This window comes from Limanda limanda, chromosome 1 (assembly GCF_963576545.1).
Source record: "Limanda limanda chromosome 1, fLimLim1.1, whole genome shotgun sequence".
Classification (NCBI taxonomy): Eukaryota; Metazoa; Chordata; class Actinopteri; order Pleuronectiformes; family Pleuronectidae; genus Limanda; species Limanda limanda.
Genome location: NC_083636.1, coordinates 27,334,050 through 27,352,687, shown reverse-complemented (window position 1 = coordinate 27,352,687; position 18,638 = coordinate 27,334,050). Strand labels below are relative to the sequence as shown.

Below are 18,638 nucleotides of genomic sequence, written 5' to 3'. Positions count from 1 at the left end.
TGTTATGACTGATTCAGATTGATCAGTTTGCATGCACTCAAATCTGGTGTTTGAGGTCAGATGCTTTATGGAAACTTATAGCTATGCTAAGGCAGCACAATGTTTTGTCTAAAATATGTGAATAAACGTCTTGGAAATTGATCGATCGTGCACTCATGCTTTTTTTCCCTTCTGTATTTGTCATTATTAAATCACGTTTAATGCTACATGGGGTAAAACAGTCCTCAGATATGCTCATAAAGAAAAAATGTTACTCGCAGCATAGTCTATAAAGTGACCATTTAACATTTATTAAAACACTCTTTTCTATCTCTGGAGCATTTTCAAGACAACTAGAAATACACCACCTTTAACCATTCAAATCGAATTTGTTAATATGAGAGTCTAAGTAAACATTTGTGGAAAATTTGAAAGGATTCTCTCGAGGAGTTCTTACGATACAAGATGAAAAAGTGTTGAAACATCACAATCACTTTGACCTTTGACTTTCAAATTCTGATCAGTTCATCCTTGAGTACGAGAGATAGTTTGTACCAGATTTGAAATACCTTCAAGGCGTTCTTGAGAAAGGCGTACATGCAACCCCCAAAACATAAAACCTCGGGCCACTGGCTGTCGCCGGTGCAGAGGCATAAAAACCACAGTGGACCATGAAATAGGTTTTTAAAAGCAAGGTATTTAAAGATTACAGAGATTTTATTAACATTTATGCACATTTACATTATCATTTTCAAACAAGGTGATTGTTTAAATCATATTATTCACAATTTCTTTTAAAATACAGCATTATCCACTTAGGTTGCAAAAAAGAGTGAAATGCATAATTTCACAGTTGGTCCAGTAATGTCTAAAATGCAAAAAAAAGTTGATAAAACGTCTAGCACTCGTTGCTCGTATATGGGCAGACCACGCACACTTGTGCAATGTCATCGTATTCATACGTCCTCTTCAGAAATGTATCCGTCAGTCTCAGTCCAGAAATACTCTGAAACAGAGTAAAATGTGATGTTAATAAGCAGCAACAATAATAATGATAGTCTTTCTATAAAGATCATCTCATACCTGCAGACCCTGCACAGACGAGAGGAATGTGAGGGGCAGAGAGAGGAAAGCAGCAGGACTCAGTTTCCCCAGCTGACGCCCTGATACACCGCACCAGTGGATCGACCTGGTGTTACACATCTCCAGCTCCAGGTCCATGGTTCTTTCACTGCAACAGAAATATGTTAGAGCTGCTTTATCAGAATCAGTCGGTTAAATAATTTAATCAAATTATTCATTTGATACTAGTGAAGCTTGTCTTGTTTTGTCGGGACCTTCAGACTTTTCAGTTTGGTCTGAACTAGAATAACAAGTGTGAAAGGAGCCTTGGAGGAAAGGATCAAAAGAGATCCAGATAAAACTGACCCATGGGTTGGTTTGTTTGCAGTAGGTCATTCAAAAGTCTTTAGTCAGCTCCCTAAAATTGTAATGTGGAGTAAAACTAACCGGATCAAATGTAAACAATGCTAAAAAGATATAAACCTGGGTCCAGACTCTCAGGTGTTAAAACAGTCTATTGGACTGTGGGACTGTTACCTGCAGTTGGTTATTTTACAGATTATATCAAAAGGCTCTTCAAGGTTGACAGTGTCAGGAATCATCTCCAGAGAAAGCCTGATATCTCCATACCCTGGAGCCTGGAGGACACACAAGGAGAGGAACATCATGAGAATAAACATTTGAAAAGTGAGATTATTTGATTTAAGCTGCACTTCCACGTCAAGACAGAATCCTGATACCATTCTTTGTAGCTGACTGGTCTGTAACCTCCCCCTCTCCCCGAGATTGGTCTTCCACACTATGTCGAGCTTCCCTATCACCGTCACACCCTTGATGACGCCGGCCTTCTCCGCATACTCCGGCTTTGGCTTCAGGCAGTACAGGTACTGCCGTGTGTCCATGGGCTGCAGGTAGGACATTTTGCCGAACGTGGACTCTCTGACAGGGGAAAAGTTACAGCCAACAAATTAACACATTCACCCATTTTTCTGCAATTACATCAACAAGGATGAGTACGGTGCTTTTACCCAAGATCTCCAGATGTGACCATGTTGAGCTCCGTGACGTTGTACATCATGGAGGGCTCTAGAGAAACCTTCTCCATGAACATGGGGGAGGTGGTGATGTTCTGGATCTGAGCCTCCAGGAACACTTCGTCTGTCTGGAGCAGAGACGACAGGTATCAAACCAAAAGTTGCTGCTTTGCTTCAAAATAAGCACAACTGCATATCTCCGAGGCAAACTGAGCAACGCTTTGATCTTATGTATTAGGATTACAAAGAGGGGTTAGCCTTGTGTAAAGTCCTACTGCCTTAAAAGACATGTTCACTTTTTTTTCAAGACAGTCTTAAAACAATAGTGACATTCTCGTGTGTACATTTGGAGAGTTATTTCTCCCTGTAATTATCGTCCTGGCTATAAAGAGACACTTTCCTAAAAGATTTCACTGATTCTCAAGTTACGACACAAGTGGGCCTCATTAAAAGTTGTTGTTTTTAGGATGATGACTATTCCTCTACAGAGGCTTAGCATACCATACCAGGATACAGAGAAATGGAAATTTAAGTCTTTTAGCACAAGCAAATGTCTGTGGGCTTTTGACCCTGTTCAGACAGGATATAAATATCAGTCCTGTGTGATCAGATCAGAAGTGGTTTGCACTATGTCTATGTCTGTCAGTCCACACCTAGAATGTCTTCGTAGCTCTGAGTACAGATGTGAACATACCCAAGACCCTTTGAGACGCATTTGACATCTGATCACTAGAACCACACTGGAAGGTGGTCTGCTGACCGAGTCGTTTGTTGGTGTGAACGCACGCCTGCGCCACAGTGAAAGACCTGCAACTCAACTGATGTTCTGTGACCTGCTACAGTTTCACAATGAAAATATGTTTAATCTTCTCGGTGAACATATGATTTATTCTTGTCTACCATTAACCACATGTTGATTTCTACCTGATTTTCCTATACCATCTTTTGATAGCCAGCATGTACAGGAGGAATCTTCACAGAGAGCCTAACCCTTTTGATGTACTGTAAATAAGACGATTATGTGAATAATTTCTAAGATTGACGTGAAAAAAGGTGAACCTTTCCTTTAAGCTACACTTAAGGTGATTTAAGGAGAGTTAACATTTATATACCGGACAACAACTTTAGACATATAAACACTCATTAGATAATCTTAATTCTATTATGTTTGCTCAGTGGACCTTTGAGGACAGAGTTAGTACAAGTGTTGAACAGCAGACTGCTCAGTAGTGGTTGCACAATGACCGATCTGAAGTCTTTCAGTGAAGTCTCTCAAGCATCAACTAGTCGTTTGATTTGAACCAATCACGTTATTCAAAGCAGCCACATTATCTGCATCTGAGAGGAGAGGAAGTGAATGATCGCTTTATTGATCTGTCACCTTCAGCAGTGTGCTGTGGAACCAATCTATTTCCACATGTCTGGGGAGACACACAGACAGACTGCTACCGACCGAGGGGGTTTTAGTTCTTCAAAAAATAGGACAAATAAATCATCACATGACATCTGCAGAGCAAAAGCCTGTGCGGAGTCAACCCGCACTAATATTACTCTCTAATCTTATATTTTAGTATCATTACTGATAACCAATAAGTTACACCCACTGATTTATGAAAACAAGAAACTAAACATTTGTATTCAAGTGATAACTAATAAAATGAGATGAAATTGCAATATTAAAGCATAGATATATATAATCCTGTAATATAATACACATAGAATTAGTAATAATTATAAAGGGCCACGGTGCATATGACAATTTTAACCTAATATGGTGTTTCTTTTGATGTATAGAGAAATTGTATATATTATTGTGTGGTTGTACATTAGATTTACATTTTACAATCTAATTAAGTAGATCTGATATGAAGATAGTGTTGTAGTAGTGTTGTAGTGTTTGTGGGATGTGTGGAGTAAATGTATAAATTATGTATTTTGTTTTGCTTAGTATATGGTTGTGAGTTTTACATATATCAAAAATGTCATTAAACATTATTATTTAGTATTAGTATTAATTATAATGTAACTACAATTAACATTCACTATCCTTTACTGACATGATTGGTTCATGATTTGAAATGGGCCTGTGTGATTCCTGGTTTAATGTAGGCAACTAGTTGATGCTTCAGGAGAGTGAGACTCAGTGGTGTTTACAGCCGTCACATACAGTGCAACCTCTACTACACAGGGAGATACAATGAGAGAGAAGCAGAGATAAGTTCATGCCTGCAATTCAAAAGCAGAACTGACCATGAACCATTCTGAATGAGGTTAATGTTAAGTCACAGCGCTGAGCGTCTCCGTTTCATGCAAAGCAATTCCAACCAAAACCTGAAACCTCACATTATTACAAACACTATCATCAAATAGATTCACTCCATTAACTAGGAATGATTGAATAATAAATTAGCGTATGAGGAAAAGTAAGTTGGGTTTTTATCACCACTGACAATCAGACTGTAATTAGTTTGAATACACTGTAATACTTCAATAGGATGAGCATTTGAGAAACATCATCATGTCTCTAATATAATCATTTAAATCTCAATGAAAAGAGAAAATCAACAATCATAGAGGAAAACTGATCATCTCCCCAATAAGGGTATATTCTATAATCAATCCAGTCCCCCCCCCCCCCCACCACCAGAATTTGACACCACAAACTTCAATTAGGAAGTCCAAGCCCTGTGTAGGAGGAGTTTGCAGGAAAGCATGAGCGTCCAACGAAAGGGCAAAAGGACAATAATGGAAAGTTCATGTTGAGGACTAACAGGTTAGAATGAATCAAGACAATTGGTTTAGCTTTAAAAGTCATCAAACACTGATGAATCCCTTTCCATTTTTCTACTTTGCTCCTTTCTGTTGGGCCCAGAAAGACAAAACAAGCCTGTTGCACCAAAAGGACTAAGAGACATTAACGTTCAGCCATGAGAACAGAAGAAACAATTACCACAGAACTGAGGTCACTCTAATGGAGAAAATAAAATACAAGACACAATAAACAAATGAAGTTACATGCCAATGATGATGACAATGAATATTTGCAGACTAATATAAAAAACTACTGGTATGAAAATGAGGAAAAGCAAAAAACATCTAGCAGGAAAACCCTTCATCTCCAGGTATTCAGATTTCTGCTGAATCAACTTTTTCTGGAGGTGTAAGGGTTTTTCCATGAGACCAATCACACACTAACTCTCTCTATTAGCATAAAGAATGTTTCCTATGAAATATGATCTGAAGCATGTTACACATGCCCCATAAGAACTTGCATGTCATACAATACAGTTCTTCTATTTGCAGGACGACGTGTTGAAAGATGTGCAGCAGCAGCACTTTCTATCTCATCCATTATCCTGCTGCAGCTGCTGCTGCCCGTGGTATTTCTAAGCGGCTGACTTACCTCCGCATTGTAGAACTTCGTCTTCACATCCAGCGGCTTCAAAACCTGATTGAAAATAGATTGGAGACTGAATGTTGTTGTTTTCTCACACTGCGTCTCCATTGGCAGGGCGAAAAGTGAATAATTTCCATGCAAAAATATTCCAATCTGAATCTTTATCTTTAGGTAAGAAATGGAAATACAAGGCTTTCCTAAAATGTCACGGGCTGCAACTTGCTCACAAACTGAGGGCTGAAGACTGAAATAAACCAACTGCACAGCACACATGGGAATGGCATTTGCTTTGTTGTAGACCTGTGACATTTCTCAGGCCTCCTCAAAGCTTCAAGCGAGCTAACCACTGTCGTCTAATGAGAACGCTCAAATATTACCTACCTGGAATTTGAAGAACTTCCGAAAATAGAGCTTCTCCCCATATTGTGTTGTGTAACTGACTGCACAGACTAAGCTGGACATTGGGACAGAGGAAATAAACAATCAGAATAGCAACAAACAAAACAAAAGCTGGTTTTAGACATAAACTGATAATAAATCTGGATAATCTCCAGACATTCCCCAGCGGGGCTGTACGTAAAAATGCAATTGTCCCAGAGAGAGGCTCAAAACTTTCTCCACAGTTTCTCCAGCCAGCTCCCATGGTAAAAAACTACAGATTTCCAAATGAGTCCATGTAAGAACACAACAGGAGATTTCATATCTGAGCTGATCTGTTCTTCTTGTCCATCACTCGTCATTGCACAATCAGACAAATACAAATGTAAACCTGAAGTAGAACTAGAATTTAGCCATTATATTTTAGGGGTAAAAAACATTTGCCGGGATGACAATTTTGGGTTTAGGGTTAGATTAAAATAAGGGCTAAAATAATGTCATTTATTTTGTCAACATGGTACAATATTACACGTTGTAAAAACACTCACATGTGAGTTCCGATTTCTTTGACTTCGTGATGTATGACATCATCGATGCAGCTTTCGGGTTTGAGCTCGGCTACTGCAGAGTTTGACGCAGAGAGGTTGAGTCTCTGCGAGCTGGTCTGGAGGTCGGCCTGGGAATGATTGCATGACATCACACATTGCATCACATGACAATAACGTCTAGCAGAGACGTGAGAAGTGTATAACTCATGTTGTTTTTTAACACTACCTTCACAAGAATGTCCTTCACAACTTGGATGCTGTCATTGTGCACACTGATGTAACTGGAGAAAGTCTCCCCGAGGAAAATATTTCTGTGTAATGCAAAGATGTGGGAAAGTCAATTCGCAGTCAAATCTAAAACTCGTTGATAAAATTAACTTCCAGCTTTTTTAGTTCTTAGAATTGTGTAATTACCCAAAGTTCTGTGGTAATGTGAGCATCTCCCCGAGCATTAATGTCTCTGCTCCTTTAATGGTGGAGGGGTCCTCCCTCATAAGTTGACCGAACAAATCTCCTGTAGAGAAAAAATATGAAGCACGTGTCAAGTTTGTAACATGTCAGTGAATTTGCCTCCCCTTCTACCAAGAGCAGTCCAAAAACACTGGACGGAATGATGTCATTAGACAGTTGATAATGTCTGAACCAGAGGGACGAAGGAATTTAACTAACAAAAAGTGTCCCAATAAGTTTTGTGTAAGTAATTATAATTTCAAACATCTAGATGATTTTTGCAAAACTCCAGAGGACTAGACATACCTGACCCCTGAAGCTGATAGGTTGGAGGCCATGACATGCAGATGCCACAGCAATTCATAGCCTCATGTTACCTCACATGAAAAAAATACCAATGACTTTCCCTCAGTGATGTTTAGATTTATACATAAACAAAGAGGGATTGGATATGTATAAGCAAACACACAGAGTTATTATCAATCTGACAAAGAGTTCAATCAGTGCATCCCTACTCGAGCGGCTGAGGTCATATCTTTCCATTCGAAATCTGTCCGAGCCTGAGAGGAAACTAACCCGAGCCTGACATGACCATGGCAGGCTCTCTGTGTTTTGCGTCTGAATCCGACCCCGAATGCACCAGATGAACGCCGCACTGAGCTTATGTGACCCTGTCCCTGACACGTATGGTTAGAATTGTAAGGTCTCGATCCTTACCATGCAAAGCCCCTTGAGAAAATGTTTATTGTGATATTGCGCTAAACAAATCAAATTGAATCGCTTGTTTTCCCCGATTACAGACATGTGAATTGTAAAAATAAAATTATGCAAATGTGATACCAACACAATTACATAACAATTACGTAACATTACAACTACAACATTAAATAAAATGTGTCCATTCTATACTCATCTTTTGTCAAATTCTTAACTAAAACGAGACTGGAATTTTTCCTGTTAACTAACATAATCATATTCAGCACAAGTACGTCTGTGCATTTTTCCCAGCCTGCAGGTGGGAGGATATATGTAGGCGACGGACACTCTTGTTTTTCATAATGGTAAATTCAGTTTTATGAAAGTGTTTTCCATCCTGCTGGGCAGATCAAAGAGACGGAGGAAAGACGTTAAAAGATAAGGTTTCAAAGCAGAAGAGCTTTTATTGGGTTCAAATGTCTGTCCTTCCGTTCAACAAGGTGACCACATGTCACTACATGTGTTGACCATTTCACTGACTAATACTAATACTAACAATACTGATATATTAATAATAACAATGACATCAACATTAGTGAGTCTGTAATTGATGAATATAAAAAGAACAATGACTTTAAAATTCTAATGTCCGATTCAATAAATTTATCTTCATGCTCATCAAGAAACTGATCTCAACTAATATATATAGCGATCCTACCTGGAAGTGAAAGTGTGAGTAATGGTTTATGTGGAGCTCAGTTACCGGTGCAGAGACCACATTGCTCTGTGCTGTGCTCCACCAGAGGCAAATACAAATACTCCATCTATAAGAATCTATAATGCAGATGTACACAAGGTCTAAAGCAAATGCTACAAGTAATGAAATGCAAAATGTACCTGAAATAGACTCATTTAATTTCGGTTTTGCTTTCAAATGCTTGTTTACACACTGCGTGTAACATAATATTTTATGAGCTCCAAAAAACTTTTACAGCATTCTCTGCTGACCCCTTCAATAATATTTAAAAGACAGGGTAGGACAGGAATAGGGATAGGTTAGAGTTAACATTAATGACCCCAAGGGGGTAAAGAGGTTTGCCATCATAAAGCGAAAACATTCCAAAACGTCAACAGAAACATAAGCTGTTTTCAGACATGAACAATTGGGTCTAAACTTTCTCCGGAGTTTGTCTTTCACACTCTCTAGACATCTCCGTCTGTGTATGACACAACAGAATTGTTGTACTAATGTTCATGTTTGCGTTTCTTGCCTTTTCTTGTTAACACAACTATGAGCCATGTGATAAACTAATTATTACCATAGTTTATAATTGATAGCGCTGCTTCTCATAATGACTCACAAGCTATTTCATTTCTTTAGATGACTAAACTCTGGAGACGCTTATATGATTTCATGGATGTTCTCAAGCCTTACATTTCCTTCAGGCTCAGTGTTTGTTAAGTATCTCTCACCTGGCAGATCTCGATCCTCACACGTCACTGGCAAGTTTGTGAAGAGCGTTGGTTTTGTCAACCGCATCACTGTGAAGGAAATAAGTGACATTGGCAAGTTAGTAAGTTGCCATGATTTATGTTTTCACATATTTGTAGTACAGTTTTATCTGTGACAGTTATCTCTCACACTTTATGAGCATATCCTGGTGTCAGTAACAAGTAGCAACCAAGTGTCAAGTGCATGCAGGTTTTGTTTTACCTAAAGTTAAGTAAATTTCACCTATTACTTTATGCACTGGATCTGGATGTCAATATAATCATCTAGAGTAGGGTTGCAAGTTAGTATTATGTATTTACTGATTATTTTTGTTTCACAATACTTTGTAAGAAACAGTAAATGATTTAATTATTTTCTATTCAAGCAACTTTGCAAAATCCGACGATATTTAGTTTTTCAATTATGTTTAGATAAAAATAAGCAACTGTTTCACATTTAAATGTAAGAACCAACCAAATTTTGGCATTACTGCTTAAAATGTTTAAAAGATAAGTTGTCAGTTACTTTCACTAAATTGGATAATTACTTATTTTTACAAATTTATAATGTAATTACTACCTGTTGCAGCTTTACTCTAAAGCAGTATTGCAAAGCACAGTCTTATCATCTTAGGTACACTGAGGAACTTATGTAGTGTGCACACTTTATTATATTATACTATATATTATATTTAAGTGCAATAATTCCCAACAACTGTGTAAACCATTACAAACTCATTGCTCCTGCAACTAATTGTTGTAAAGTTATAATTATCAATTAAAGACAGTATTTTTATAACGAACAAAGTAATTGTTCAGTCAAGCATATTTTAGAAAAGAATCAAATGCCTGTCACAAGTTCACAGAAGCAGAATGTGACATCTTTATTGCAGAATTTTGGCCCGAAAAAAACCTCCAAACCCTAAAGATTGATCGATGTCTGCTGATTAGTTTTCTCTCAATTGACTAATCGATTACTTCGATCACTATTTGATGTCAACTAACGGCAGAAGATAATAACTATATTTACTGGTCCCACATTTACAAACTGGGATCTGGTGACAGTCAAGCTGTTGAAATATTGAACAGCCCGACACCTTATCTGTCATCTCTGCTGACGTTATGACGTAGCTCCTGCTAGCAGATTGGAAATACCATAAGGACGAGAAAAATACTCTTTAAAGATACGAGTGCCACAAACTGTCTTAATGATACATTCTGAAATGTAAACGTCTGACACTGTTAGCAGCTAACAGCATCAACAAATGACAACAATCTACTACAGTGAAACATGAACTCATCTATTCCACTCCTGATACAATGTTATACAATCTATACATTGTTTTTTATGACTCTAAAATACCTTTTAATGCGAGCAGGTGTTCCTGTTTAGCCTGAGTTACATCCATTTTAACAGAGGGAACTGTCTTATCGGGGAGAAATGAGCTGCTAATGCTAATGCTACTGCTGCAGTTTAGCCCGACAGGAAACAGTGTTTTCTTCGTCTGTTGATTTGTGACGCTCTCAATGTGCAATACTGCCTCCTGCTGTCCGTGGTGTGTATTACAATAAATCCTTTATTAGTGTGTGTCTCTAATAATAATAATAATAATATTTATTATAAATAAAATGTTATTATAAAAAAGAATACAAATTAAGTTAGTAAAAATTTGACTTTTGAAAGGCGAGTGGATTTAAAATAATTTACCTTCGTATGTTGACAACTTAACATGTACACTTTCATCACAAAATCCAAAGTTGCGATGAAAAATAAATATATATTTGTACTTTTGGTTCATGACTTACTTGTTGAGTTTAGTTGATAAGAATATGTCAACTCATCACACAATATAAAAAGTGCAGGTCGAGCTAACATATGGTAAGAATTGTCCAGTAAATGAAAATGCCCGGTATAATTCGTAATTACCATTTTTGAATTTGAATTTAATTTGCCACTGTTGTTTATTTGATCTGCACACCCCATGTAGATGTTGCATTACACTGATATCTAACGGCCCATGTGTGTATTACACTAGTGTAAAACAAACAACAGCTTTTGTTTATCTATGTAATAACAAAAAGTGACTCATATTATCAATAATGACAACCACAACGACACTACTGAGACTTCACGTCTTTCTCTGTGTCTTGGACTCTCTGCTGGATTGTTTGTCTCCTCATCCCAAGCTCTCTCTGCCTCTCAGTCCTTTCTGCTGCAGCTGACACTGTGTCGTGGTCTTTATGTTCCTCCACAGAGCGGGGATAACAGATACACTGCTGATCAGTGCGGCAGAACATCTTCATCGCCTCGTCGTGACGAGAGCAGATGTTCTCCTGGAGCTTCTCCGAGGGCTCCACCAGCTTGTGCTTCTTAAATGGAGCTGACTGAAGATGACGCTGGAGGTGTTTCTCACAATAACAGTCCCAACAACACGACTTGAGAGCTTTCAACAGCCATACGTTGTTAATGAAGTATTCAAGTAATTCTACCCTATTAATCAATTAGATTAAGTTATTGTCCTCTTCTGGAGGCCAGGGACAGAAATGACAAGGTCTCACAGGGTTTTCAAGAATGAGACATCCTCTCCAGAGTAAAACTCATCATGTTTTATTCATATAATTAGGGCCCGAGCACCGACGGCGGGAGGCCCTATTGTGTTTCGAAGGATTTGTATTTTTCAGGGCCTAGACGCTCAAATTCTTACCAAACTTTGCAGGAAATTCAAAACCCTAAAAAGTAATTGTATTCTGGAGTAATTTGAAATGGGCGAGGCAAAATGTTTCAACAGCGCCATCTAAGGAAAAGCCCCTCAGTTAGCTTTCACCGATCTTCACAAAAATCGTAGCCCAGGTGTATCATGACAAGACAAATAAAAAAGTCTAGCGGTGCAATGGGAAAAACCTAACAGGAAGCCCGCCTTTTTGGATTTAGTGGCCATTTTGGCCATTTTCTAAAAATGTTCTTTGACGTACTTGTCCAAGGGTTTTCATCAGATCAACTTCATATGGACATGAGTGTCATCACAACAAGATGAAGCATTACCTCGAATTTCGAGTTTTCATCACACGGTGTGATCGTGGCGTGGCGTCAAAGTCTAATTACACGCCATAAAAACACAATGTTCTGTATCTCAGACATACATGTTGCAATCGAGTCCAAACTAGACATGTAAGACAAGAGTCCCGGTCTGATGACATCTTCACAGAAAATATGAATTGAAATCAAAGCGCCCCATGGTGGCAACAGGAAATGTCTTGTTTTTGGAACATCTTACACTTGGAATTATTCCTCCTCATCACTGACCGCAACAATGTCAAACTGTGTCAAAAGTGTCTGAAGACATTGATAATGGCATAAGATTACTGGGACTTTTCGTCAAACACCATATTAGTGGCGTGGCGTCAAAGTTCATCAATTCGCCGTTAAACACGAAATTGCTGTGTTGTATATATATAAAAGAACACTTCAAATGATTCATTATGCAAATCATTCTTTGTTGTCAGTTTGCTTTAATGTTACAGTGTCAGTGGTGTTAGAATCCTTTAATGTCTTCGATGCAAAGATGAAACATTTATACGACCTGAAGAGAGAAAAGAGTGTTTTTGACCTGAACAGTTCCATTAGTCTAGTATAGTGATAGGGATAGCACCACCTACTACCAAAAGGAGGTAAGCCTCGTTTTTAAACTAAATTCTATTTAGGTAAAGTTTTCACTATGGGGTGTAACTTGATGGGGTGGACCGTAATGCGTGATTGGTGAGTGTGGGCCAGCGGTGCATGACAGACGCAGGAAGTGAAGCGTTTATCCTTGCCGCAGTGCGCAAAATGCATGCAAGGCGGAGAGTTGCGCTTGGTCATTGATCGCTCTCTCCACTAACTGCTTTGACATAAATGCAGCAGCTGCTGAGGAGAGGTCAGACCATACTGTTGCCCTTTCAATAGTGTGTTAAAACGTGGGGAAAGGAGGACGTGAAGGAGAGAGGGAAGAGCAGAGATCTGTTTCTGTCCAGAGGAAGTGAATCTGTTTTACAGTCACTGGCAGCAGCTGAAATGGCGCAGCAAGAAAATTACCTGGACAGAGAAAGATGCTTACTGATCGCTGTGTATCCACTGAAGGATCCAATGACTACTTGCTGTTGACGCACCTACTGTAAGAGCCATGTCAGCTGATTCTCTGGAGGAGCTGAAGAAGACTGGACTCCAAGCTGCTCCTGCTGATCACTGCTATGCTGGACCTGAAGATGTGGCCTGTGATGTCTGCACTGGGAGAAAACTGAAAGCTCTCAAGTCCTGTTTGTTTTGTTGGGACTCCTATTGTGAGAAACACCTCCAGCGTCATCTTCAGTCAACTCCATTTAAGAAGCACAAGCTGGTGGAGCCCTCGGAGAAGCTCGAGGAGAACATCTGCTCTCGTCACGACGAGGTGATGAAGATGTTCTGCAGCACTGATCAGCAGTGTATCTGTTATCTCCGCTCTGTGGAGGAACATAAAGACCACGACACAGTGTCAGCTGCAGCAGAAAGGACTGAGAGGCAGAGAGAGCTTGGGATGAGGAGACAAACAATCCAGCAGAGAGTCCAAGACACAGAGAAAGACGTGAAGCTGCTTCAACAGGAGGAGGAGGCCGTCAATGGCTCTGCTGATAAAGCAGTGGAGGACAGTGAGGAGATCTTCACTGAGCTGATCCGTCTGCTGGAGAAAAAAAGCTCTGATGTGGAGCAGCAGATCAGATCCCAGCAGGAAACTGAAGTGAGTCGAGTCAGAGAGCTTCAGGAGAGACTGGAGCAGGAGATCACTGAGCTGAAGAGGAAAGAACATGAACTGAAGCAGCTCTCAGACACAGAGGATCAGCACCAGCTTCTACACAACTACCCCTCACTGTCCCCACTCAGTGAATCTACACACTCATCCAGCATCAGGATCCGTCCTCTGAGGAACTATGAGGATGTGACAGCAGCTGTGTCACAGGTCAGAGGTCGACTACAGGAGTTTCTGAGTGAGACAGAGACAGAAATTTTACAGATTGTGTCTCAAGTGGATGTTTTACTGCGACAACCAGAGCCAGAGACCAGAGCTGACTTCTTAAAATATTCACAGGAAATAACACTGGATCCAAACTCAGTAAATACATATCTGTTATTATCTGAGGGAAACAGAAAAGTAACATTTATGAGAGAAGAACAGTCTTATTATAATCACCCAGACAGATTCACTGATAGGCCTCAGGTCCTCAGTAGAGAGAGTCTGACTGGACGTTGTTACTGGGAGGTGGAGGTGCAGATGTGTGGGGGAGGAGGAATTCGTGTAGCAGTCACATACAATAATATCAGCAGAGCAGGATACTCACTTGAATGTGTATTTGGATCCAATGATAAATCTTGGTCATTATCTTGTTATGGAAACAGTTATTACTTGTCATACGACAGCATCCTGACTCCAGTGTCAGGTCCTCTGTCCTCCAGAGTAGGAGTGTACCTGGATCACAGTGCAGGTGTTCTGTCCTTCTACAGCATCTATGACACCATGACTCATGACTGGAGTTAGGTTTTGTAATTATGGAGACACAGCTGAGTTCTGTAAACTTAAATAGACTTGAGTCATTAAAAGCAGTGATTTAGATTCTGTGTGTTAATCTTTAACTTCTTTTGTCTCCATGTTTGTTGATCAAAGTTCGTCGTGGTGACGTTTCTGCTCCGTACAGAGATCAGCTGTCAATCAAAGGCGGACATTACTTTATCACACATATTTAGTTCTCACTTTGCAAAGACAGAAATCTATAATTACATTGACATGAATGTGTTCGAAAGAACCCGAGCACCGAGCAGTGGGAGGCCCGATTGTATTTCGAAGGACTTGCATTTCCATTTTTGGGCTCTTTACAGGAAATTGCTGTAACTTCGGATTTCGAGGTTCAACCTCCCTCAAACAGCCCCCCCCCCCCCCCCCTGCAGACATTCAGTTGGTTTTAAGGAATGGGCGTGGCAAAATAACCGACAGGGCTTCAAAAAGTTTCTAGAAGTTTCTAAAGTTTGCAGTAAATTAGAAAGTGGTGAAAATTATCATATTGTGGAGTATATGGAAATGGGTGTGGCAAAATGGCTCAACAGCCCCACCTGGAACCCAGCCCCTAGGTTTCCACATAACCGATTTTTTCACCAAAATCGGGACAAAGGTGTATCGTGACCGTTCATAGAAAAATGCCCGCCATTTTGGATTTGGTGGCCATTTTGGCCATTTTTCACTCTTATGAACTTCATCAGATCAACTTCTGGGAATGTCATATGAACAAGATGGAGATATAAACTGACTGTGTTTATCTGATTTCATCACACGGTGTGACTGTGGCCTGGCGTCAAAGTTTGATTACACGCAATCAAAACACAAGCTTCTGTATCTCAGAAACATTTAGTCCAATCGAGTCAAACCTAGACATGTCAGACAAGACTCGCGACCTGATGACATCTACAAAGAAATCATGACTTAAAATCCCAGCGCCACCTGCTGGTTACAGGAAGTGAAGCGTTTATCCTTGCTGCAGCGTGCAAAACGCATGCAACGCGGAGACGTGCGCTTGGTCATTGATCGCTCTCTCTTCACCGACCGCAACAGGCTAGAAATTGCCTGTGCTCGGGCCCGTTAGTGCCACAACGTAGTCTTAGTTTTTTTTTTATATTTGTGTCCATCAATGAATGGAGTATTCATATACATCATAAAGTGTTTCATTAACATAATTATGTATATAAGCCAGTTTTAAAGAAAAGAGAATATAAGAAATGTGTCCAAAAAAACATTTCGACAATAAAATATTTTATTTTTCAACTCAGTTAAAATGACTGAAAATGTTTATTCATCACACTCATCAACAAGTCTTCGAATAACTTCAAGGAAACATGACAAGTCGTTTTTGGAAATTAATGTAAACCTGTGTACTATTGGTCAGGTGGCACTTTAGGTGCATCCATCATTTCTTGTGTTGTCTTCAGTGTGCAGAAGCTGTAATTCAAAGGACAGTTAAATTGTCATCCCATTCAGAACAAACAGAGACAGAATGAACCATTACTGAAAACCGAAAATGCAATGAACATAAATGAATATCTGAACAACAAACCAAAAGGTTTATTTTCTATCTTTAGGTTGGCACTGATTAACAATAATATCATGACCACTATTTCATTACATCCCCATACTCACTTGAACACGTTCCCTGTCTGTTTCTGGCCTCTGCCATTTGTTTTTGGACAAGATTCCAAAGACGACCAAGCCAAAGGCCACGAGGAGGATGCCGAGGGAATTTGCAAACTTTGCTTCCACGGGCAGCGAGCTGTACGGCTCCTCACTGCTTCCATTACTGCGGCAGATGGAGAAATATAGTCTGGGAATGATTTCTGTTACATGAGCATTACTTTGTTCTTTATACGTGACATTATGCTGTTTCCAGTTGAAACAGTTTTTTGGTACAAAAATCCAATAGCGTGGCCATGAGAGATATGATCACATCACGACGGCTCGCAGATTGTTTTAACATTGATTTTCTAATTTTATTGATTTATTTTAAAGCCCTACATGCTCTGTAGAGGTTGTATCTCTGATTATTCAATCTCCGACTAACATGGGTGCAGTTTATGATCTTTAGGGAAGGGACTGCTGTCACTTCCAGAATCTGGGCGGAAAACTAGGGTCTTTGCTATCAGAGCCTTAACACTCTGAAATGGATTGCCTGAAGAAATAAGGCCCTCCGAGACGATTTCTTCTTTTAAATCTGAGCTATACTAGTATACTTGTTTTTCATGGAAATCGTATGCCTGAATTTAGGGTTCCGGGCTATTTTGTTCCTTTATCTCCACTATTACTATTAAAACCATTACTTATGTACTCTCTTCTGTATTTTAAGAACTTTCTATTGTGCAGCTGTTATTTGTGTTGAAAAGTGTTTTATTAATAAAGTTGTTAGTATTATTAAATAAAGAAGGACACTGAGTTGTTACCAGTTGGATTATTTTGGGCACTTACAGCGTGAACAGCAGTTTCTCATTGATGCCACTGATGCAGGAGATGAGACTGAGGATCAGGATGGATTTTCCCAGCCAGACGTGAACAGGTTTCAGGGAGCTCCGAAACCACAGCGGAGAACAAGGAAACAAGAAACCAGCCAAGCCGAGGATCCACTGTCCATCGGCATCGGGTGAAATGACAAGAGGGAAAGTGTTTTCTTATTATGTCAGCTCTTTGCTGGTACCATTACACTAAAACGTGTAAATATTTGCCACCTTACCTGAAGTGCAAATACTGCCACAGTGCAGATGCCCACCCAGCTGTGCAGAGAGTACAGGTTGGGGATGTTTGCGCCTGTGTGGTAATCAAACACAGCACACAGGCCCACCGCAGACAGGAGCAAACCCAGAAGCATCAGTCCAGCGTGCACCAGCTTCCAGGTGAACTTGTTCTGTTTCCAGGTGAACGGGAGACGATACACAACCGCAGCTGCAGATAAAAAAGAACAGAGATATTCATTTATCCGCACTGATGATCTAATGTAGAGTAGAAATCATTTATCATTCATTTTTTCAGTATTAATTAATATCACCAAGTGGTTTATGATAAAGAAATACTTTGGTTGCAATCTTCACTTAAGGATCAAATCTAGAACATTTTATATTCCCATAACGCATTCATCCAGTGCAATCAATGTGTTTCAGGGTCTGTTTAGACAGATTCATCAGTTTTTCAGGGATCCTGATTGCCAAATAAAATCACAATAATATGCAGCAGAGGCTGAAGGAGTCTGATCCTTAATATGGGCCAATCCAATAATCCCATAATGCAACAGAGCATACCATCTTTTGTTCAACTCTCCCAGCACACAAAAGCCTACACCTCTTGCTAGTGACACAGTCCTTCTGTCAAACATGTCACAAAGTCACAAATTGCATCACTATATCAACATGAAAATGGTTATTCTGTCAGACTGGGAGAGCTCCCCTCAGAATCACAGAGCACATAAAACCACTTCTTCCACAGGCTGCGTGGTGTCACACCCCTTGTGACAAGTTAATGAATGGTCATGTGTAAATGGAGGATTGCCCCCTTCAGGGCTGGTATTTTGTTATCGTATGGTCGGCTCTACACAGATGTTCTGCCAATAATGGAAACCCCCAATTTTTCTTTCAGAGATATTTTGGTAGAATCATTATTAAAGGGCTTGTTTTTTAGTTGAGGAACAATGAGGCTACACTTTGTCGACCCTATTCAAATCATTGGAGATTGACTAAATTACAGAAAACTGTCCTTAAATAGTCCTGGAACGTCCTGGAACAGTGTCAACAAAAAATATGATTTTCAATTTTATAAATTTAAGCTAGTGTATATCTAAAGCTGTAAAAAGAATGTCATAACTTCAGTGTGGCATCTCACCGTTGCCGTACACAACCACCAGTCCCGACACCATGAGCACAGGATGCCAGTTGAACTGCAGGGCAGAATAATCCCAGGCGAAGGCTCCTCCCCAGTGTGAGGTCCAGCAGCTCACAAACAGCACACAGAGCAGGCCCAAACACACACACAGTGTGTAGGTGGAGTAAAACAACACAGATGACCTCATAGC

The 18,638-nt window shown here is 39.7% G+C and overlaps 2 protein-coding genes across 2 annotated transcripts; both read right to left on the bottom strand.

Annotated features, from left to right (window-relative positions):
• Positions 1-656: 656 nt before the first annotated feature.
• trappc13 (trafficking protein particle complex subunit 13) lies at positions 657-10,519 on the bottom strand. Its single transcript, XM_061069749.1, has 13 exons — positions 10,399-10,519; positions 9,018-9,086; positions 6,813-6,912; positions 6,625-6,709; positions 6,399-6,526; positions 5,854-5,926; positions 5,479-5,523; positions 5,026-5,043; positions 2,070-2,203; positions 1,782-1,980; positions 1,579-1,679; positions 1,063-1,210; positions 657-985 (listed from the first exon to the last, which is right to left on the bottom strand). The coding sequence occupies exons 1-13, from the start codon at positions 10,442-10,444 to the stop codon at positions 878-880; spliced, it is 1,254 nt and encodes a 417-aa protein (XP_060925732.1). The 5' UTR covers positions 10,445-10,519; the 3' UTR covers positions 657-877.
• A 5,377-nt stretch (positions 10,520-15,896) lies between these two features.
• Positions 15,897-18,638, bottom strand: LOC133012145 (lysosomal membrane ascorbate-dependent ferrireductase CYB561A3-like). Its single transcript, XM_061080127.1, has 5 exons — positions 18,449-18,638; positions 17,310-17,518; positions 17,048-17,202; positions 16,229-16,385; positions 15,897-16,030 (listed from the first exon to the last, which is right to left on the bottom strand). The coding sequence occupies exons 1-5, from the start codon at positions 18,633-18,635 to the stop codon at positions 15,986-15,988; spliced, it is 753 nt and encodes a 250-aa protein (XP_060936110.1). The 5' UTR covers positions 18,636-18,638; the 3' UTR covers positions 15,897-15,985.

Excerpts from the sequence above, each read along its gene's own strand:
- trappc13 (XM_061069749.1), bottom strand. The coding sequence starts at position 10,444 with ATGGATGTAACTCAGGCTAAACAGGAACACCTGCTCGCATTAAAAG. Across the intron at positions 5,524-5,853 it reads GGAAGTTCTTCAAATTCCAG|GTTTTGAAGCCGCTGGATGT; the intron begins GTAGGTAATATT and ends ATTTTCAATCAG. Across the intron at positions 986-1,062 it reads CGTCTGTGCAGGGTCTGCAG|AGTATTTCTGGACTGAGACT; the intron begins GTATGAGATGAT and ends ACTCTGTTTCAG.
- LOC133012145 (XM_061080127.1), bottom strand. The coding sequence starts at position 18,635 with ATGAGGTCATCTGTGTTGTTTTACTCCACCTACACACTGTGTGTGTGT. Across the intron at positions 17,519-18,448 it reads GGTGGTTGTGTACGGCAACG|CTGCGGTTGTGTATCGTCTC; the intron begins GTGAGATGCCAC and ends TTTTATCTGCAG. Across the intron at positions 16,386-17,047 it reads GAGAAACTGCTGTTCACGCT|TAATGGAAGCAGTGAGGAGC; the intron begins GTAAGTGCCCAA and ends CATCTGCCGCAG.